The 23,263-nt window shown below is 43.1% G+C and overlaps 2 protein-coding genes across 3 annotated transcripts in view; one reads left to right on the top strand and one right to left on the bottom strand.

Annotated features, from left to right (window-relative positions):
- myo1b (myosin IB) overlaps positions 1-6,851 on the bottom strand; it is a 71,045-nt gene extending 64,194 nt beyond the window's left edge. Inside the window, exon 1 of the mRNA XM_071524899.1 lies at positions 6,678-6,851. The gene's annotated coding sequence lies outside the window, so the exon portion shown is untranslated. The remainder of the gene's footprint in view (positions 1-6,677) is intronic.
- A 1,435-nt stretch (positions 6,852-8,286) lies between these two features.
- Positions 8,287-17,518, top strand: LOC139648703 (eIF5-mimic protein 2-A-like). Of its 2 annotated transcripts, XM_071524905.1 has the most exons (12): positions 8,287-8,386; positions 9,213-9,286; positions 10,235-10,411; positions 12,126-12,220; positions 12,374-12,439; positions 12,627-12,762; positions 14,417-14,526; positions 14,861-15,031; positions 15,393-15,539; positions 15,955-16,093; positions 16,373-16,495; positions 16,774-17,518. In XM_071524905.1, exons 2-12 carry the CDS (start codon positions 9,223-9,225, stop codon positions 16,803-16,805), a joined length of 1,260 nt encoding a protein of 419 aa, XP_071381006.1. In that variant the 5' UTR covers positions 8,287-8,386; positions 9,213-9,222; the 3' UTR covers positions 16,806-17,518. The 2 variants fall into 2 exon arrangements, with proteins under 2 accessions (XP_071381006.1, XP_071381007.1); XM_071524906.1 differs by lacking the exon at positions 9,213-9,286 and having other exon boundaries at positions 8,304-8,386.
- The last annotated feature ends 5,745 nt before the right edge of the window (positions 17,519-23,263 follow it).

Raw genomic sequence — 23,263 nt, forward strand, 5'->3', positions numbered from 1 at the left:
AAATGCATTAATTAATTTAGAAAATTAAGGTGTTGAAGCCTTTCGTTGACCTGGGGGAGAACATATGTGTCCGTGTCGCCTGAGTATTTGAGTAGCAACATATTGCGTCTGCCTGCTGCCTGGATGGCCACAGTTCCTCTGCTGATAACCCACTACCCCAGATTTGGAGCTTGCTTCCAGGCAGCCAGTGACACAATCCCATTAATAAGAGTGGCTGCCTGCTTGAGCTTCCCCACTGCTGTACTGAATCAAAAGAGAGGGGGGGAAGGAGACAGAGAGAGAGGGGGAAAGAGAGAAAACCTGACAACCTTGATTAAACTCATATGGGATTATCCCGACTGCTGACTGGTAGGGAGATCAGAGTAGTGGAGAAGTAAATACTAAAGAGTGATTTTGTTGTGCATGACCCATCCTGATGTTGCATCTTTTTCACATTCCAAAATAGAACATGAGGAAGAAAAGCCAGGCTTTTTGTTGTCTTTCCCCAACTGTCAAACTTTTTTTGGTCTATTAAAGCTGCATGATTTTTATGTAACAGTACATCCATTTAAATCAGCCTAAATCACAAGTGGGGCTGCAGTAGAGGGTCCATCCACACTAATTGAGATGCTGCAGATTCACTCCATTTGCCCAAATTAAATTCTGGTGTCAGGTATTAACACTGGTGGGAAATCTTCTCTGCACACAGAAATGACTAACAGCAAAATAGTCTAAGAGTGAAATTAGGTTATCCATGTTTCACTCTCTACTGGTAGCCTGATGCATTTTGCTTTTTGTAAATATGAAGGTAAGCATCACATACTCTCAATTTCAAGGAAATCAGTGAAAACAAATCTAGTGTTTCCAAACTGTAGTTCTAAATGCCCTATTCTGGATTTATGTTGTCTAAACAATTGAATGTCAAGTGAAGGGCACTACTGAGTCACAGTTTTGATCATACATAGCAAATACACATTAAGTCATAGAATTAAATACTAAATTAGAATCTTAATCTATAATTCCCGCAGATTAAAGCGCTGTATTTATAGAAGCTCAGTTGCCCCAAAAAAAGGAATGAGAGATTTGTCATATGGAAAGTCTGTGTTACTGATGAGTGGGCTGGACCTGGGATTATGAAGTATGTCGCCTACAATATTATTATGAGACATGCTTTGCCTCCTGCGTTTGACACTGACCCAGATTCCCCAGCCACAGCTACAGGAAAAAAAACCTGATATATATAATTTACAGGTCCTAGACTGAGGCCTTGTGTGCTTTTCCACCCTTATCTTAAGTGTAGGAGAAAAGTCTGTCTCTCACCCAAAGGCGAACAACAGTGCAGGCACACACATGCATCCAAACACATGCATGCATGCAAGCGCATACAAGCAGTGAAAATAGGCAGAGCTGAGCCAATAACCCAGCTGTTGTTTATTAGCATGCTTGTGTTTAATTTCTAAAAAAAGCAGTTCAGAGTTTTGAATGAGTCAAGATTTTCATGACGAGCAACAAAGAAACCCCGCAGTGTAAAATGACATTAGGTCTGTGGGAAAATAGATTTATATTGTGCAAGGTATTATAAGATGTGAAAAGTGTCATTCTACCTTGGGAGTGGCTGCGCAAACAAATGATATTAGACTCCATTATGCGGCGTTAATAGACTGTAAATCCCCCAGAGATGGAGCTGGCCTTGTCACGGGCGGCCGAGTCACAACATCACAGCCTGTTGGCAATCATGCAGATTAAAGCCCTCCCTAATGGAGCAGCAGCAGGGCATGGGGCTTTGCCAAAGAACAGGCCGGGACAGGGCTTTGGAGGACCGGGGAGCGAGCTGCTGCCTGGGAAAGTGACCTGGAATCCAGAGTCCTCACCGCTGCAGCAGGGGTGTAGGTATATACTGCATGTGGCACTACTGGCACTGAATTAACTGTAGATCAACTTTCAAGTAAACTTGCAGTTAACTCAACTTCTGGGCACACGACACAACTGAACAGCCTTGTCAAAAGAATGGACTTCACACACTTAATGACACTAAAAATACAGATTTGAATCTGTAATCTGAAATCAAAACATGTTTGCGATAATCCTGATGGTCCCAACTGGATCCCAAACTAACACGGACCCATCTTGAGATTCAGTTGCACTGGCCAAATCTTGGCTATAATTGGCCTGTTGGACCTACAAAAGTCCTGCGATTCAGCAAGGGACGTGGAAAGTTGCCTTTTCCTGCTAACCGTTTATCATTGACACTGGTGACCAGCATTTTCGCTGATGTGTGATGATGGGGAGCTAGTGTTGAGCTGGGCTTTGGGCTCACGGGTGGTAGTTTAATACATTGTGATGGTAAGCTAGAATGACAACTAGAACGGCAGCATTCTGCCATCCATAAACTGTTTTCCGTTGTGAAATACAAGAAAATAACAAAGTGATGCCTCATGGATATTTTTTGCGAAACATACAAGCTTCTCATACCAGGCCACTGTCCTCTGACACACAAGACAAACCCCATCTGGAACTTCCATAAACTCAGCCCTCTCAATTATTACTCTAATTACTGTTACACAAGCACAGTGCGGCTTACACAACCTGAAAACCCACGTGTCCAAAAGAACATCTGTCCTTCAGAAGAGGCCATGGGGGTCACATAACGTTAGGACAGTGCAGAGGGTCACTTAATCAGCACACTGAACCACTGTTGGTTTTAGGATTCATGTCACTATTTACAGCCACTTGAGGAGAAAGAGTTATGAAGGCTGCCTTGACCATCTTCACGACTAGGCTAACTGCTCTCTGACATTCCTTTTCCAAGCCGAGGAGCCGTGCCAGCAATAACCTTTGTTTTACAGTCAGCTTCAGACATTCATAAAAAACATGTCGTTGAAGAAAACGCCTTCCTGTCCGCCCTGCAGGAATAGATGGCAAAGTAGGCCAGAAAACAGTACATGTGGTGGTCATGTACAGTACAGATCTGGCTTCAAAACATGAACCTAGCATCAGTAATCACTAGTGCAGTGCCCGTTCACAAAAAACCTCCAAAAAACACACAATAGGCATAGGCTATCAGTCGCTTGCTTTGAGCCCCGCTGCTGCACAGAGCGCTGTTCGCTTGTTTATTCAAAGTTTATTAATATTGAACGTGTCCAATCCGACACTGCACGTCCTTGGGTCCCCAGCAATACACCCGCCAAGTCTGAAGTAGATCGGACGAACGGTTCTCGAGATAAGCGAAGGACACACATACAGACAGAGATTCCTTGCTTTATAGTATGATGATGGCCAAGTTTGCCGAGTTTACCAACCCAACTGGTCTTTGCTTTATACCAAAGGGACGAGAGAGGCAACAGATCTGATGTTGGTGAGTCCAGCTTTCTCTGGACACACTGCCTATTTTCACTGCCTGTATGAGCACTGCTCACTGTCTTTTAGGACACAGTTTGGATTTTGCTCTTAAGTTTCCATTCGTCACTTTCTGTGGGCAGCAGAGTGTCCGTACCCAAGACCTGAATTGAATGTGGGCAAACAGGATGAATTTTTACACAAACAAAATCTTGCTTAGCGCAGTTTTAAAGAAGGATGTTTAGGCCATGAGTGGTCTGAAACATGGATTGTTTAAAAAGGGGTGAAATTCAACATTAGCAAGGAAGTCTTAATATTTTGTATACAGTTTATATGGGCAAACCATTCTTCCTGGATCCCCAGGTTTCACGTTCTTGTTGTACTTCTCCAGTAACAATGGCTCTAAAGTGACCTGCCCACTCATGTCTTAAATAAATACACACAGCAGAACCCTGTATGGGAACATTTTCCATTGGATACAGCCTACATGAACACATGAAACCGTTCCGCAGCCTGTTCTGGAGCTGCAGGTTCGGTGTCGTCCGCACTGCAGGCGGTGCAACACTGTGGCTTGGTCACACAGCTGAATGGAGAAAGCAGCTGTCCTGGACTTCACAGAGCAGTAATGGGCCGAATCAAAATGTACAGCATTATTACTCCGGCCCTTTAGGGAGACGAGAGCTACCGGGCTGAAGCAGTGAAATCTAATGAGTGGAAAAAAAAAAAAGTCCTGAGTCAAACAGCACAGGGGGAAAGTATATTTTGTGAGGGTAGTAGACTTTTATTTAAATGACATGTCAAACTTTTAGGCAATTTGTGCCATTTTTACCGCTTCAACTCCCGAGTAACATAAGGCAATGCAAACATATTCATAGATATAAAGGTTTCTGGTTTGCTGTGAGGCTGATAAGGTGTAGGATCGTAAAGTGCAATTAAATTTCCGTTCCAAAGACTTTTGATGCGGCCTTGCTTCAGAAAAGGCTCACATGTGAGAGGCTACTGAAGGCTTTAGGAGGGGCATTGTCCCAAGCTGCACAAGTGTGCCCCCCCCCCGCCCCCCAATCTATCTCTGTTGGTGCAGGGCCAACACAAGACGCACGCCTCGCTACACTAAGCCGCGAGGGCAGACAAGTGCAAACACTATTCATCACCATGGCATTGGCTGAGGGACTTTGGTCCTCGACAACACGCCGCATTAGGCAGCAGCAGCATCTCACCCAACACCGGTGTCGGGGCGGAGGGGCTTTTGGCACGTTCAAAACGGGACAGAGTTGGAGAGAGAGAGAGAGCCGGAGAGCGGGCCGCCCCAACAGAGTCCGAGAGTCCCGTCTCTAACTGTGCCGGTTCACATTGAGGAGTGCGGCTAACAAGGGTGGCTATTTCTCCAGCAGGCCCACACATTGCCCTTTTTCCAAGTCTGAGCTAAACGGTCGGTACTGCGGGCCAAGAGTCTCTTTGCAGCTCTGAAGCCCTTACCGCACTACCTTCCACAGTCAGCTTACATCACTGTTTGTTTGATCAGCGCGGGTAATAAAGTTCCCATCTGGTTCCCCCGACTGAGCCTTTGGCCGACAGAGGCAGTACACATTTGCTCAAAGCCACAGAGAGAAAAGGGAGAAACACAATTCTTCAAAAAAAAAATGGACTTATCTGATCCTGTTGGGACTTCAACCTCACAAATGGAATTAGAAACTGCTTAACTGGTGGATTCAAAGTGGAGCCAAGCATCAAAAAAAAAAACACACAGGCATCAAAAGGAAGCCGAGCGACGAACGAGAACACTTAAAACTTCACGAGAACGCTGACTTTGTCACATCTCACTATGCAAAATTCATGTTTTGAATCCGTTACGCCGCAATATTTCAGTCGTGTCAATATTCTAAGAGCATGAATGTATGGAAATGTTGTTAGATTGGACCAAACTGTAGCATGGCAACAAAGCAGGGTCAGAGGCAAGGACAAGCTCATGTTTTGACTGAATACAATCAGCAGTCTCTGCAGGCCTTGAATCATGTTTGAGATTATTTGCGGCACACCGGGTGGTTTTGAGAGTTTCCACCCAATATCATGACATTGATTTGAGACTATTGTAGTTCAGGTTTCCTGATGAAAAGTGCAAACTTATTGCTATGCAAGTAAAAAATCTATTATTACTATTAGGGACTTATAGTGGTACTCAATAGTGACTTTACAGCAGCGTCATTATACTTTTAAGTATTTTTTTTTTACCTCCTACAGTAATTACTGTCTTTTTTTTTGCCTGCAGTAGTAGCATGATATTTTTATATTTTACTGCGATATTTGTAGAGTATCCTTCTACAATTTACAATAGGATTATCGTAGTTCTTTTTTCCAGGGATGCCTCCCCTTGTTTAAACTTCTGAGTGCCTGGCTGGATCCCAAAGGGGACCCCGGCTGAAAGAAAGCAGGTTGACTTTTTGACAAGGGGAACCTGGGGATGTTTCTCAGAGAAGTGAGCAACAAGGGTTTTATTCATGTAGTCGATGCTGAGCGGTAATTTATTCCAGTCAGTTGCATAAAGACGTCTTAAAACCAGGGGTGTAGTGGAGGGTAAACCCACCTACACCCAGTTTACCCTCCTTCATAAGCTGACGTTGATCTCTTGGAGTATAAATCATAGTACACTAAGATATTATATAGTACATACAAGTAAGTACTATCAAACTGATGTAAGTTATAAGGTATTTTAATGAGAAAAACTTTGTTTTGTGTATCACTACATCACTGCTTCAACCATGCCCACAGAGAATGATACAATACAGGATAGCCACTGCTCATCCGAATTGCTGTGGCTATGCGCTGAAAATGCCCAAATTCCAAAAAAAGGTAGCATGTTAAAAGGCTGAATTCAATGTGTACCAGAGGACTGAGTATATTTCAAAGACTTGGTACATCTGCTACTGTCTTCGGCGTTGGGGTTTGCAGTGGTTTGACTTTCTCCGGTCTCAAAGGCATGGTGTTCCGCTCGCAGATGTTGGCAATTAACGACCACGCTCTTGATTAACAATGCTAAATGAGCCTTGATTTGGATTAAGGACGAGAGCAGCAACAAAAGTACACCCAGAGCTACCCAGACCTCCCAATTTTATCCCCCCACCGTTTCATTTCTTGGACCCCAAAAAAAAAGAAAAAGAAAATCCCCAACCCCCATCCTGCACAAAGTGAGGAGAAATGAATGAGTTTGGGGAAAGGCGTTGTGTGAAGTGTGACTTTTTAAAGTTCAATTTGAGCAAAGTTAGCACGAGCGCTACAAAGTAATGCACGCGAGTCAAACAATAAGCGAGGACTTGCACTTAGTTTGAATTTTCAGCACCGAAATAACAGTGAAGAAGATGATATACCTCTTTATCTCTTGAAGAGTTGTTCCCCCTCGTTGTAGTAATCCACTCTACGGACAATGTAGGATCCCAGGGGTGCTTCTCCCGGTCTGGAGTGGCTCCTGAAGCCCTTCCCCGCTGACTTTATTTCAACTTTACCTACTGTGCTGGATGAGGCTAGACGCGTCTCTCATCCGGCTCTCAGGACTTTTGAATGGAGCTGCTGTGGAGCGGGTTGGGACGCAAGGGTCCGCCGGCGTAGGGAGTGGCTGAAGCGGCGTCGCTCTGGGCTCAGCGTCCCCTAATCACCTCCAGTGAGGGGAAGGAGGGAGGAGGGAGGACGTGGTGGTGTGTGTGTGTGTGTGTGTGTGTGTGTGTGTGTTGGGGGGATTATGCTGCTTTCAAGTGCTGTCGAAAATGCTGCCATTTTCAACTGGTGTGCGTATGAAAGACCTAGTGGGAACTTAAGGGGTGTGTCTTGAGGGGAAAAAAGTATATAATAATAGCATAATAATAATAACAACAATAATAATTATAAAAATAATAACGGGTATAAGGGTTATAAGGGTTAAAAATGAATGAATGATTGAATGAATAATGTGTATTTATAGAGAACAATAATAACAAAGATTATTACATTAAAGCAAGTCAATAAAACTGACTTTTACGGGGTACAAGATGATTCTGATTTAGACAGCCCATAAGCTCCTCAGACAGGTCATTCCAAAGTTGATGCAAAGGCCCTAAATAATAATAATACTAATACTACTACTAAATAATAATAATAGTAGCGTATCAAAATATGCACTGTTTGCTTGGCATTCTATGTAATGTAATGTGTGTTGTATTCTTCTACCTTCGCTCTTTGTTAAACATTTAGTTGCCATGCATTTTTATTATTTTTATTATTTTGATAGTACAGTGGAAAGAGACAAGAAAAGGGAAGGGAGAGATGGGGGTGACAAGCGACAAAGGTCCCAAATAAATAAATTGCTACAGGGTTCATTTAGTTATTGTGTCGTACCAAAAGTGCGACTTTTTGAGTCTTATTTACAACTTCCTGATCTGGGAAACAGGAGTTTACACGGTGCAAGTGAACGCAGCATTAACGTTCTCCATTGATGCTACAATCAAAAAGGCTCTGCTACAACCATCTCACCTGACAGCACAACACCCCCCTCCTGTGTCATATTAGTAGATAGCAACGAATGAGTTGACAGATTTAATTGTTAACCTTGTTAACCTGTACTGACCCTGGGTCAGTTTTATGTTTTACTCTAATGGTAGAAGAGGGTTATACTGTATAACCGCATTTCTAATGGGAGAGAAACTGATTCTGGAGCAGTTTTCTGGCGGCGAAACTTTTTCTTTGCCCACTTAACTAAAGACAAGAGCGTGAGAACTGTATAGGGGGGTTAACTTAAAAAGATGGTCGTTATATCATTTCCATATAATAGATATGAAGAAAATCTCAATCATATAATACCAGATGTTATATTTATCTGGTAAATATATCATTTTTATGTTGCTATAACACATTGTATATCTATTTTATATGTTTGTAAACTGTACTCCCCCACACAGGTCGAATGATCCATGTCGATTCGGTGGTCGCGCATGCGCTGCTGGTTACCATTTCCTCATCTCCGGAATTTGGGTCGTATCCAGTAATTCATTTTGTGTCGCATTACTTTGTGTTTCACCGACTGTTTTTAATCATAAATACGATTTCGGTAAGCTGCCGTTCGTTTCCGTGTACTCTAACTAAGTGTGGGTCTTATATTAAAGCTTTTTATTAAGGCTTTGTTTAGGGGGTGGGAAATAGGGAAGCTGAATCTGGCTATTACCTGGTGTCTAGACATCCGGGTCGGGTCAGTCTGGTTGTTGGAATGAATGCGGTTCTGCTACAGTATTATTTTCCTTTTTGTCGTTTTTGTGTGATTTTAACATCTCTAACAATTTAGAAAATATGTGTGTTGTCAGATAGAATCATATCAAAGCAGTGACTGTTGCTATGAATTCACGGCAACAGACATTATACCCAGCGAGGTAGAGGAAACGGTAACGGTAGGTAGAACTGTGACCTCCTCCAATCGGTTAGCATCACACGGAAAACAACCACTAATTTCAATAAAACGTGATACCAATACCTTCAGGAAAGCACTTCCTTAAGCATTTATCGCTGAAAAGACCTTATATCGGTACAACTTCATCAGAGTGATACTACTTGCTGTTATCTAGGCCTATGCTATGAATTTATGTTGGAAAGAGGCTATATCAGGCTAAAAGGGTGGGTAAAATGAGTCTAGCTGGGTTTACCTTGCACTGCATCCCTGATTATACCTGACATTGCATCCACTTTGAACTCAAATTTCAGTTTTGTTTTGGAGTGTTGTGTGCCATCAAGGCCCAAGAGTGTGCAGGTGTTTACTCCAACCAATCATTACACTAGAGATGGATGGATAGATAGAGAGAGAGAGAGAGTGTGTGTGATTGAGTACAGGTGATGGAGAGAGTGAGGTGCTTACCCTGATCTCTCTTCATTCCTTTGTCTTGTAGGGTGTCTTTTATGAGTAATCAAAGGCAGCAGAAGCCTACGCTTACAGGCCAGCGTTTCAAAACTAGAAAAAGAGGTGAGAGAAGTAACTGCTTCTTTTTATTATTATACCTTGCATTTAGCAGGCCAAAATAATTAATAATAATAATAATAATAATTGATTACATTTATATAGCGCTTTTCTAGGTACTCAAAGCGCTTCACATATCGGGGGGGGGGGGGGGGGAACTCAACTCATCCACCTCCATCAAATGGAGGCCCTATGTACTAGTAGGGCTGGGCGATATGGACAAAATCAAATATCACGATATTTTTGACCAAATACCTCGATGTCGATATTGCGAGAATATCGTAGGGATGACTATGGGTGCTTTCACAAAATATTTTCACAATCAGATTTTTGATAAATAATCATCAGTAATGTGGATATAATGACTAAGTGGGTAAAGGCAAATAATAGAACAGCTAGAACAGCCTGGTAAGTTCAGAAAATTACATCACTTTACTGTAATGCAGCCTTTAAAACCAGGAAAAGACAACACTTATGCCATATCACAATATTACGATATCCAAAATCTAAGACGATATCTAGTCTCATATCACAATATCGATATAATATCGATATTTTCCCCAGCCCTATGTACTAGTGTGTGCTGCATTTTGGTTGCACTTAAGTGTATTATTACAATCCAACAATATAGGATTTTACCATCTGAACCTAGAAGATCCAAAGACCATGATGCGTTGCCAGTTTGATCTTTCACTGACTAAATGTAATCAGGATGTACAAGGTTGTAATGTGGGTGATGAGATTCACCCTGAAATGGGAAGTCGAAGACTAAGCACACAGTAAGCTTGGTAACATAAGGCTTGTTGGACTCTATTCAAAAGCCTTATGCAAGGAAAAGCATACACTACGCTTTGCATGTGCATGACATGTTTAGGCGTTTGGGTATCGAAGTATTTCCTGAGTAAGGTCATTAGTAATAAGCAGGGAGAAACTAAATGTCTGTTCTCTCAACAGATGAAAAGGAGAGGTTTGACCCTACCCAATTTCAGGAAAGCATCGTACAAGGTCTGAACCAAACTGGCACTGATTTGGAAGCTGTCGCAAAGTTCCTTGATGCATCTGGTGCCAAGCTTGACTACCGACGCTATGCCGAGACGCTCTTCGACATCCTGGTGGCCGGCGGAATGCTGGGTAATGGGCAGGACTTTGTCATACATAGTTGCTCTGCCTCCAGTAAGACAGTGCACATTCTTTAATATAGCAGTAATACTCGAAAGGGCGCTTTTTATTGGGGTTATTGGTGTGATGGTGATAAAGCTAGTCCATCGCATGGTCGAGCACAGTTGGCATCACCAGAGTACCAAGAGTCTCGGTAAACAAGTGCATAAAATGGCTTTTATGCAACAGTTACCAACAAATGAAAACTGTTTAAAAAGTTTTCTTCAAAATAGTGTACGTACATTAAATGTAAAATGGGTTGCTACAAAATGGAGAAACAGGTTAGTTCCGCCGCCAAGAGATAGAAAAACGGCAATTCCATTTTTCTGAAGAAGTATCAACACAGCTGGAGGTGTTCTTAGACCAATCAGATGGCTTGACCGAAAATGTGTGAAATGTAAAGTTTGAGCCTATAGCCCCAACACAGACAATGAAGCCTCACCAATGTGAAATGGAAGGGAAAAAAATGAGATTTCAAAATCTTCTGCACTCATCTTGGACACATCCATTATGGCACACATACTGTATGAAATACTGGCAAAAAGTCAAACCTATTAAAGACTACAATAAGCATTGAAATGATTCTGTGTGCTCACCCAACAGGGATTAAAGAATGTAGGCTAGCTGTTGAACCTGCTTGACCTTGTCAAGGAAAGATCTCCCCTTAAAACACTTAAGCACTGTCTAAGAAAACAGCTATTGGCGATGTACCATTTTTGTTTGGTGGTGTATTTTTTTTTTTGGCTGACTTATAGTTTGACGTTTAAGTGTCGCTGTTGCTTTGCCGTAGGTGTTCACAGCAGTGTGAGCATTTATAGTTCTGCATTGGTGATTCTGCACATAGACCGAAACACTAGATGGCAGTGGCAAATTCAGTGACATCTCGTAATCTTTATAATATGGGGATGAGACGTCATAACAAAGGAATATATTTGCGGATATCCTCAGCTAGTGCCACTTTGACCTGCTCCATGTTGTCTTCACTATTGGCGGACATCAACCGGATAGGAAATACGAAGCGACCCAAGTGGGCCAGTAGTTATTGCGGTCTTGTGTCGCGCAGTTAAATTTTTGGAGAGGTGCACGTAAGCTATGGCAGCACCACAGACACCAAGACGCTTTTATTCCTGTGGATAACTGGCCAAAAATAGACGACATGACACCACATCAAGATATCTCAAGTGCAACTGCAGTGGAGTTAATCTGAGAGATAAATTTTTCTGCGGGCAGTAGCTTCAATAGACTAGAATACAATGCAGCTACAAGACTTGTTGTGTTTCGATTGTTTCGATCATAGACACGCCCCAATGTTCACAAAGTAGTTCGCTAGCTAGACTGAATGGAGTTCACACCCCTCTTCTGGCGGCTGCCGAAAGGCATTCCAGGAAACAGAAACGAAGTGGGTTCACCAGAAAAGTAAATTGCATCACTTCATCACAAAATAACTCCAGGAATGCAGTGAACATTACAAATTGATGATATCTAACAGTGTAGAGGGTGTATTTTTCCTCTGAAGTATTTTATTGGCATGTTTTGTTTCACTTAATGTGAAAGCTCTCCTCTGACATTTAAGCATTCAGTTTTGATGCAGTTAGAGATACAAAATGGCGCAAATGAAAGCAACTCATAAGGGGCGTGATGTGTAACACTTACAAAATAAAAATAAATAAATGTTTGTTTTTTGCAGCCCCAGGGGGAACCTTGTCACAGGACATGACCCGCACAGAGTTCTGTCTCTTCACAGCACAAGAAGACATAGAGACCATGCAGGCATATGCACAGGTGAACGACTCCAGATCGCACTGAATTTGAGCACACCATTTCATTCGTGCTCCATTTTCACAGACTCAAGGTTGATGCATCTTACATTCTTCGAGGGAAATTCCAATGGTGATTCTGCAGTGAATAAAAAAATATTTTTTGTTTGTCCTTTAGGTCTTTAACAAGCTCATCAGGCGTTACAAGTACCTGGAGAAAGGGTTCGAGGAGGAGATTAAAAAGGTTAGTTTTTTGCTCGAGGCATCTTCACAGGAACGCTCGGGACCTGCACATGTCAGGATTTTGCCTACTCTACAATATGTTTTCTTCAACTCTCAAACTTTCTCGAGTATCGCTATCGATTGTCTGACTCAATTCAGCCTACAGATAAATAAAGTTTGTTTTTTTCCATCTGTTTGCTCCTCGGCAGCTGCTGTTGTTTCTTAAGGGCTTCACAGAGTCTGAGCGCAACAAGCTGGCCATGCTAACTGGGATTCTGCTAGCCAACGGCAATATCTCTGCCTCCATCCTCAACAGCCTCTTCAACGAGAACCTTGTCAAAGAAGGTACCTAGTCTGTTGGCAGGCCCAGTTATGTTGTCCATTTCAATTCCGTAAATAAGGTCCGGAGGTAGAAATGGGCGGGATGCAGATTAAATTAGAAGAATCGTCTCACATTTTAAAATTGATGGTGAAGGACAGTAGAAGCCAGTGTTGGTTTTCCCTCTTCAGTGCCTAGCATTGATTTTACATCAGTGATGGGCAACTGGTAGTCAAACACAACTCTGCCACTGGAGTCTGTAAATCCTGCTTCTACATGAATTCACTGCAATTTTGGGGCACTTATTATCCTCTAATTTGCATGCATTTGGTATAGCTGCAGAGATAAAAGTTGACTTTTATTTGATTCACACACTGCTCAAACGAAGCACTTGGATGTGACCTCAGTCCTGTTACCTTGCTTATTTTTGTCTCTTTCGATATAAACCATATGCTCTCTCTCAGTTTACTTTACTGTGACCTCTAGGAATGTCATAGCAATAGATTTCCAACTGTGAGACACTTAGAGGACCATAACGCCTCAACATTTTAAGAGCACTATGCAGTCGTGGTAGGAATGTTTTTGAGCCTTGAACATAAAACGAACTCTCTCTCTCTCTCTCTCTCTCTCTCTCTCATGACTTGGAACACTTAATGCTCACACACAATGTTACAATGAAACTAGACACCCAAAAGACTTGAGTAAAAGTATCCAAAACATTTCATTTTCCTAATTGCTATGTAATGGGCAAGCAGTAGATATAGTATACAGTCATGTGTCATCAGTGGTAGTCTGAGAAAGACGCGTTAAGTGCAGAAGATGTTGCAAAACTCTCCTTGTGATTCATCCAGTAAAAAAAAAATAATCCATGGACCTCAAATTATTCTGTGCGAGTTGATAAATGTGAGTAGTGCATGCTGAGAAACACCCTCAAGCCCATAGTGACTAATGACTCCAGTCTCCCACTGCTGCTACTGACCCAGCCGAGTTTTACATCCACCCACGGCAGCTAGGATTCTACTCGATTCCTCAATTTTGGCTGGGTCAGTTTTCTGTCTTTGGGGGACTGTTGCGTTTTTTCTCATGTTGATTACTCACTTGGAAATTGATTCAGGTCAGTCTTGCCATTCTGGTCAAGGCTTAACTGCTTATTACCCCGTCCCCTTCGAATGCAAGCCAATTTATTTCTGGTACACAAGGAAGCCATTATCCTCAGCAATACCAATGAAGACAGCTTTTGAAACAATGGAATACACACACAGTCATGAACTGAAGACTCTGGGCAGTTTTCAGATGCACTTTGAAACTGTATTGTTGTCAGTGGGCACTCATAACATAAACACAACTTGAGTCTAATATACGAACATGCGAACAAGCTTAAACAGATATGAGATTGGGGGACTCTCTGAAGCAGATGTGCTCCTCTGATTGACATTTTCATATTTTGTTATGGAAGTGGCATTTTTAAAAATATACGTTCGTTTGATATACCTTTGGTCTGGCCTTATTTTGTCGATTCTATGACCCCTGCATCATCTTGATTCATTCCTTGTTTTCTAGGCTTTCTGCCAGTTAAAACTTGCCTAATCACATCCCGTGGAGTTTTGTTTACCAATGTATTACCGTTATCCCGGCAGGTCTGTTGGCAACAGCTGACTCCCATTTCATCCATTTGTTCAGGTGTTTCGGCAGCCTTTGCTGTGAAACTCTTCAAATCCTGGCTTAATGAAAGGGACATCAACTCTGTCGCCGGCAATCTCCGAAAGGTCGGCATGGACAACAGGCTTATGGTGAGAGCATGACATCTCAAATACTAATTCTCCAACAGGCTAAGGTGAAGCGTATGCTTCCTGTCATTGGCTGAAGGACAGTGTCTTCTTTGGGAGGGGAACTGTACAGTCCAGTAATGGTCAAGAAACATTCTGTCTGCTTATTGATGTGCAAGCCATTTTCCTGGTTAATAAGATTGTTGGACCACAATGAAAGCTAATAATCTGCATTAATGTAATGTAGCTACAAGCTATCAGGGGATTCAGCATTCAGGTTTGAAAAAAGGCCTCTTACTCGCTGGAGAGGCCTCCTCTGCTGCGTCGGGTCTAAACCCACGATTGTGTGCCTTTTCAGGAGCTGTTCCCTGCCAACAAGCGTAGCTGCGAGCACTTCTCGAAGTACTTCACGGACGCCGGGCTCAAGGAGCTGTCGGACTTCGCCAGGAACCAGCAGTCCATCGGGGCCCGCAAGGAGCTGCAGAAAGAGCTGCAGGAGCAGATGTCGCGCGGGGACCCCCTCAAAGACGTAAGCCCTGTCACAATTCAATCAGCTTCTCTTCCATTCAATTAGTCCCCTTTTCTTTTCTTCTTTACCAAAGCACTCTGGAGAGTACTTAAGATTGCTTCCTTCTTAACCTCCGCCCCTGTTTACTTTGAGAAGTCTAGGAGAGAAGGATGCATTGAATCAGTGACAAGTTATTGAAATCCACTCAACCTGACCGTATTATCAGCTCCTGCAAGCTCTCTCAAACCCTAGATCCCGCTAAGGTTCGCGTACCCCCGGCTTCTGCAGGATTTGATAAGCAATAAGCCTCAACGTATGTTGCCCATGATTTTGCCTGCTTTGCCAACGATATGCCCTCTGTCCCCGGGTTTGGGCCCTGCAGAGCATCACCTACATCCGAGAGGAAATGAAGAAGAGCAACATCTCTGAGCAGACGATGATTGGAATAATCTGGTCCAGCGTAATGAGCTCCGTGGAGTGGAACAAGAAGGAGGAGCTGGTCACAGAACAAGCCATCAAACACTTAAAGGTGAGAACCCTATTATAAGGCCGTCACAACAACACACTCAAGACGGGAGAGCTTCAGAATCTCAAAGCTGTCACACAAATTTCATCTCAAAGGTTTTTTTTGTTGTTGTTGTTTTTAAATCAAGGCTGCTCTAGGCTTTGAATCTGGTGGAGGAGATACTCGATTTTCTATCCCAGAGGCGTTCCACCTCCAAAGAAGAAGTGATGCGAGAAATATTTTTTGTCCTTTTTGTGCTCATTTTCTTCGGCCATAGTGATTGTATTCTAAAAGTGGATGATCCCCCCCCCCCCCCAACACACACACACACACACACACTGATTCCCAGCTGTGTCCCAACCTGTCTGTTTCAGCATCTGAAAGCGTACACCCCTAACTCCAACATCTACATCTTTCCCCCGTTGTTGTATTTTTTCAGCAATACAGCCCTCTGCTGAAGGCTTTTACCTCTCAAGGCCTCTCTGAAGTCACTCTCCTGCTGAAGATCCAGGAGTATTGCTATGACAACATCGACTTCATGAAGGCCTTCCAGAAGATTGTTGTGCTGCTCTACAAAGGTAAAACCTGTCAGCGAGGCTATTTTTTTTATTATTTTTTTTCATCCACAAAAGCATGCACCAAACAATTCATCAGCGTGTGGCAGTCGCATGTATTTGTGGAAAAACTATGTAGGCATGAGTGAATGATGCCAGATGGCTAGAGATTATAGCCAAAAGTCTGCCTTGATTGATGTCGTCAACCTGCTGGGCGACATTTTTTTTTTCAAGCACCTGTGGACGCATCTGTGCTAGTTGGCGTCATGTTGAATAGGATTTTTTTCGTTGGTGTTTTCACAGCGGATGTTCTGAGCGAGGAGGCGATTCTAAAGTGGTACAGCGAGGCCCACGTTTCCAAAGGAAAGAGCATTTTCCTGGAACAGATGAAAAAGTTTGTCGAGTGGTTGAAGAACGCTGAGGAAGGTGAGCGATTCCACTTGGAGCCTTTTTATGTTTTGCCAGTTGGTAGCTCCTACCTCCCATAGCCATAGATTGCCAGAGAAGGTGGTACGGCTTCATGCTTTAAGCCAAGTGTGCCGGAGAACAAATGGAGACCATGTGTTTGATGTGTCCCCTTTATTTGTGTCTCAAGCTACCATCACTACCAAATGTCTTGTTCTCTGTCACATTCAGCTGCAGCAGTGCGTAGATGTTTGTGCATAACGCTGACTAATTTTTATTTATTTTTTTGTGTTTTCCAGAGTCCGAGTCTGAGGAGGAAGAAGCAGACTGAGGACCTCAAGCCAACTATCATAATAATTTTGTAATTTATTTTTTTCCATTAACATAGTACTGCAGTAGAATGTTTTGTTTCAGAAGTCTCCGTCTCTAGTTCATTTTTTCCTTTTCTATTCTACCTCCTCTACCATTAAATCACGATGTCTAGTTGTCCTGTAATGTAAGGGCTTTTACATCTTGTTCATTTTAGACACATTTTTCTATTGGAACCAATGCTTGTAGTCTTCTACTCCTCTTCAGAAGCAGGACACGCCACATTTAGCTAAAACTGACTGAGCCCCCTTTGGTTTACGAGTCAAAAGGGGATTCTTTGTAAAGATGGTTCCCTTTAAAATTAGCCAGTTTACAGGCATATTTGACAGCCATCTTTTTTAGTCGTAGGATTCTTATTGCCAGAGGTCAATATAAGTTATCTGTGTTGCCATGATATCTTGGACCTCTGTGAAAAGCATACAGTTTTCCTTACCTCATTTTGCATTTCTGCCAACTACGACAACTTTGAATTTAATGCCAGATTTTAGCTCCCGTCTCCGTCTCTTTTGACGGAGCTGTGCCAGTTTTAACTGCAAAGGTGCTGGTGGCAATGCCCCTCAAAATGAACTGTAACTCCTCTATATATCTACTGTAACATAACCATGCTAGCTCCTAGATTTAATAGGTTCCTTTTTCTTTACCCTACACTTTGACTTTTTAAAATAAAAGTAAATTAATGGTTTTCATTGCTGGTGTATTATGGGGATTTTTATTAGTGTTATTGCCGGATACATTTGGTCATATCGGAGAACATTTACTGTCAAAGTGGTGAGCAATTAGAAAGAAATTTACAATCGTATGATAAAGCATCCAACCATATGAAAAGTTCCTTGCAGAGACTGAGGAAAATCCCTCTGTAGGTCACAGATCAGCCTCTGTCCACCCAGACATTTTCCGCTGGTTGATCACCTTTAGCCTCACCTAATCAAGTAATCAGGAAAGGCGGTCCGCTCTGCGTGACGTGAGGTACAAACAACCATCTCATCCACCTCACTTCTGTCCCACTTTAAATGGTAATTACGGCTCAGTCAAGCATGCGAAAATGGGAGCAAGATGGTGATTCAAGATGTTATGAAAACGGAGGTCACCGCACATACTTCATGACAGTCGTTTTACAAAAGATAAAAGCAGAACGGCCATTTTAATGCTATGGAACAAAAAAAAAAAGTATTTTGAGTGGCCATTTTTACGCATATGTCTGGGCTGGCGGGGGTTAAGTCAGCAATCTTATTTTTGGCTGAATCAATCAAATTTTCAGTTTTTTTTAAATATTTCTCATATTACGGCTGTGAAGTGTAGAAGCCGGGCCACAAGCGCTCCTTCAAGCAAGAAGCTCTTCATACTTAACATGCTTTTTTTTTTTTTTTCCTAGGGAACTGAAGTGTTCCCTTTAATAACTGGACTCTTATATAAGAATTCATCCATGCCTTGAATGCTGCGGTAGATACAGTAGACATGTATTGTGGAAGCTGTAGGAATGCATGTAGCTTACACTTTCTACGTGACTTTTTACAATAGTCTTGTTATTTCACCTATAGAAATATATACAGTATATAATAGCTCGGGCCAGCTTGTAAAATACAATCACTGTACAGCAGAGCACAATAATCACATGCGACTGATGGCCGGTTTCACTCGGCACCAATAGATGGCAGTAAGCCCTCAAGAGATACATACTCTACTCTTATTAAAACCTCCCAGAGTTGTATTCAAGCTTTCAGAAAGTAGAAAGTGCCATTTTGAGAAACTAGACTAGAAAGTATTAGACACAGGCAGAACTACAAAGTATCAGACACAAGTATTTTCTCTGCCTCCGTCCCTGGAGGATTTGTTTGCCTTTTGGTTTTATTTAGTCTTTCTACACAACATGAAACAATTTGGGAGACTGACACGCCGGCGGGGGGAAACACGGCTGCTTTTGAGATTGTGTATGCATGCATGAGTGTGTGTATGTGTGTGTGCGTGCAGTGGTGAATGGCAGTGATGCCCCCCCCCCCCCCCCCTCCTCCCCTTTCTGTAAAAAGCATTGGCAGCACCATCTTGGTGGGACTGTTCTCTTGCTTGTCAGCGGCGCTGCCTCACCAGGCTGTCTAACACGCCACACACACACACACACACACAGCTCCTCCCTGCATGTCATAGTGTACAGGCACAGAGTATTGCTGCATATTGAAAAGGGCTTAGGTATAATGAGCTGTGTATGTTGCGGCCTGCCACATCTGCCTGTTGTTTTGTTTGTATGCCCCATTTTTTTTTTGGCATTCACATATACTGCTGGATATAGCTCTGCCTACATGAGCCTGGTTTTTGTTTTTCAAAGGTGTACCATCTCTCAGGATGCCTCAAGGTGTGAAAGTGGATGCCGCAAGACTATCAGGGTTTAATTTGTTCTTTTCTATCAGTGACAGGCAGTCCAGAGGTGTCCGTGTTCCCTAAGTCAGTCTTTGGCGATGTTCTGTACCTGTTGTCATTTCATTACCATGCAGCACAGCAGACAGTGTGTTGGCAAAACGAATACATAATGTTCTTTTAAGCTTTATTTACCCAGAGAAGTCTGACTGAGGGAGCATGCTCTTTAGCGGGAACACCCTGCTTTACATTAACACAGTTATTCTCATTGGAGAAAGACAGAAAAGACGAGTGAAAGAGGAGGGTGTCATGCAACATAGGAACACAGGCTGGACTTCATGAGCACAATGGCATTCACTCCAGTCTACTGATACATGTGGAGTGCCATTAGTTGAATTTCTATTTATGTGTCATGTTGCAAGGGTCGTGCTGCAACTAAAATTTCCCTCAATGACATTGAAAACTGCGTCAGGGAGAGAAAATTGGAAAAAAAAAACAACATTCATTTATTTTGGGAAATTTCTATCTCAGTTGGACTTCACTGCATGAAGCGAACAGCACAACAGAACAGCACAATGTGCCAGGGGATGCCAGGGGAGTTGTGGAGAGCAATTACTCTGGATTTCACACTGCGGCTTTGGTCAGTAAACATGACTCAGACTGCAATGCAGAATTCATCTGAATAATGCTGTCAGAAAAAAAACAGAGGGAGACAGGGCCATGGTTCCTTTTGAATGAGAAAAGGGGGAGTTGAGATAATTACTGGGTTTTCAACGGCAACCACTACCCCCTCGGACCGCGCCGTGGCACAAATGGCAAACTGTTTTTGTTTTTCGGCTAATTGCAAGTGATATCTGTATGCTTTGCATTTCAAGCGGGCCGGTTGCTCGTGCTGTGCCGCTGCTGTTGTATTATGGAAGAACACTCATCTGCTGGGCCTAGCAACCAGGTGAAGTATGGAAATAAAGATCAACAAGTTGACTCACTAAATGCCGCCAATTTGTCCTTGGCATGGATGGCCTTTAGCCGAACATGCTGAAGGAGTGCAACCTCTAAACCCCTATGTGGCCGTATTATGGACAAGTCAGCACCTCTGTAACAAGGACTATTCACTAAGCTCTTAAAGCCAATGGGGCTGAAGAGCTTTTGGGGTTATGGGCTAGCAATCATTGTTGCCTGTCAACTCTCCCTACTCAGTCTTTCCCTGGAGGTACCATCCTCCATCCTCATCAGCTTTGTCTCCTGGAAGCTGGCAGCACAGTAATAGGGGGGGGGGGCTTTTTAATGTAGTTGCCGGAGACCATTCTATAACTGTCTGCTCAGTCATTCCACGTGCTTAATGCTCCTCAATTCAGAGGCGGCTTAAAAGATAGAAGGCGAGGTGTGGATGTTCAAGGCCGTAGCTGCCATCAAGACTGTAAAAGGTACCGCATCATCTGAATTTCACTCTCCTCTTCCTACAACCCATCTGAGAAAGGTCTTGATCATGGCACAAAGGGAGGAAAAGTGCAGCACTTTCCTGTACGATCCAACCACGCGGTGTATAATGCATTTCTTTCAATGGAAGCCTATAAACAGGGAAATCAGTAGTGGTCTCAGAAAGTGGAGGACCGCTCCGAACAACACGTTTGAGGCCGTCACGCTCTCGCATCATCGGTCTTGGGCGATATGCACACGCAATCGAATCGAGATAAGCGATGAAAGCGAGAGATAGTAGGGAGAAAATTGCTTGGCTGTCACTCGAAAACAACCAAGCAAGACCGCAGACTCTTAAGGTGAGTGCCACAGACGCATGCGGCGACAGGTGAAATAATTGAAAGGATGAAATGTGCACTCTGCGCCGAGTGGGCTGAGTGATCCGGAGGTTGCCACGGCCTCAATAATAGAAGTATCTCCCCCTCCCTTAAAGTCCTTCTGCCGGCTTACGGAGACCGCACCGAGTGTGTGTAATGGCCTGGCTGCGAGAGTCCAGGGATTTAGTAGCTAACCCTGAGTCAACACCGAGGCTCATCACAAACATCATTACTTTCCCTCAGCCTCTCCTCTCTCCCTCCTCGGTGGCCCGGGTCCGCTCGCTGTGTACAGACGACAGGGAGCGAAGGGATGGATGGCCTGGTTTGATAAAGAGCGATGGACTCGAGGGCCGGCTGTCGACTGGGAATGCGGCGTTTCTGGAGCTGGCCGTCCAAAGAAAAGGGTCTTGAAGGGTCTAGGAGAGCGAGTCCGTCATTAGCCGTCTCGCCTAATGGAAGAATACGCGCCCTATTACTTTTTCACCCTTCAAAAATCAACGCCACGAGGGCTGAACAGGCCGCCGCTGGAGCTAACTGCATTCTGTTGGAGAGGAAGGGGGGGAGGAGGGGTGTGTGTGTGTGTGTGTGTGTGTGTGTGTGTGTGTGGTGGTGGGGGGGGGGGGGGGCGGTGGTATAACTGAGCCCTCCTGGGAACACCACTGCTACATCACAACGCTTTGGCTGTGACAAACCGCACTGATAACTTGCAAATGGAATGAAAGTTTGGATCTCCAGAATGTTTTTAACGAGTCTCCCTGGAGTGTGGCATAATGACTGTAACTCTGGAATGGAGAGAGAGAGAGCATCAGAGAGAGAGAGAGAGGGAGAGAGTTTGAGTGTTAGGTCTGCATGCAGCTCTCTCTCTGCTTTCTTTTTGCCCGTTTATGCACCAGCGGCTCTGGGGACTCAGACAGCAGGCTGTGGAAAGACACACGAAGAAGCCTCGACAAAACTGTTTGTTTTTGTACGGAACGGCAGAGCGGGGAGGAGGAATCTGCTTAATATTAAATAACCCGGCACGATTTTCACAGTTCCGGGGGCAAAATATTCAATAAAAGCCAGCCAAACCTGTGAAGGATGTTGACATTATCAGAAATATAATTAGCAAAACCTCACCATAATTCCATTAGGATATGGAGAGGGTGTTTTGAGGCTGCCGCATTTAAACAGCATGGATTTTTTTTTTTTTTCAGGAGTTGTGAATATTTTGCAGTTAAAGTGCATATGTGAAACATTATGTCGCCATATCTAAAATATGAAACGAGCTCCCTTGAAGAATATTTCAGTCCGTGTTTCCTCAGTGACAAGTACGGATGCTTTTCGATAGGCGCAAATGTATTTTTCCCTCTGCATTGTTGAGAAAAAATAACTGATATTGAAGGGAGAATCTTCGACAAAGGTAGTTGACCGCCATTTTCCGATTTCTGAAGGACTATTTATTTCATAATTATCTAACTCGCTCAGGGAGGAATATTTAATGCAAGTCAGAAAAAGGCATATAAAAGCAGATGTGAACATGGAGTCGGGGGGGTGGGGGATCTCTGTAACTACCCAACAGCGTTTGTTTGATCCAGTTTCCTTCTTTCATCTTCCCTCCTTTAAGAGACTTGGATTATGTTGACAGAATAGCAGAGGTCTTTTGAGGATAAATTGAGAAATAAGCGCGATGTGAATCATTTGAGATACGGTCTGATCCACTGAGCATTGGATCAATTAGTGGGGGGAAAAAATCAAATATGATCAATGTGGTCATCACACCAAACATGGACATGAAACAGATTGGAATATGTGTTTTAATGAAGGGGAAACAAATTGAGAGTTTGGTTTCAATCAGAAGATCAATCACTGGGGTCAGCACACATGAACTGTTCTGTTACTGGACACTGATTCGTGAGAACTGAAAGAGAAAAGTGTGGTTTTACTGAAAAGTAATGAAATAGTCATGATAAATGTGATTCAAACGTTAACGCTAGGTACACCTACAATATTTGAAATGTTGTGGATTTTATTTATACCGAGAAGAGGTATAAAGAAAATTTGAAACCAATTCAAAAATACATTAAAAAAAGAGTAAGGTTACATTTTTTTTTAACTTGTACAGTCAGAGAAGTGACCATGTCATCTTTGCTCGAGTCCCAAGTCAGTCTCAAGTCTTGAGGCAGAAGTCTTAACTCAAGTCCCAAGTCTAAATGTAGATTATCAAGTCAAATCCAAGTCCAGTCCCTGTCATTAATGTCAAGTCTCAACTCTAAATGTAGAACAGCAAGTCAAGTCAGAA

The sequence above is a fragment of the Centroberyx affinis genome, unplaced genomic scaffold, assembly GCF_046629955.1.
Source record: "Centroberyx affinis isolate AG114_WGS23_722 - 3 ecotype Tasmania unplaced genomic scaffold, CSIRO-AGI_Caff_v1 ptg001246l_1, whole genome shotgun sequence".
NCBI classification, from domain to species: Eukaryota; Metazoa; Chordata; class Actinopteri; order Beryciformes; family Berycidae; genus Centroberyx; species Centroberyx affinis.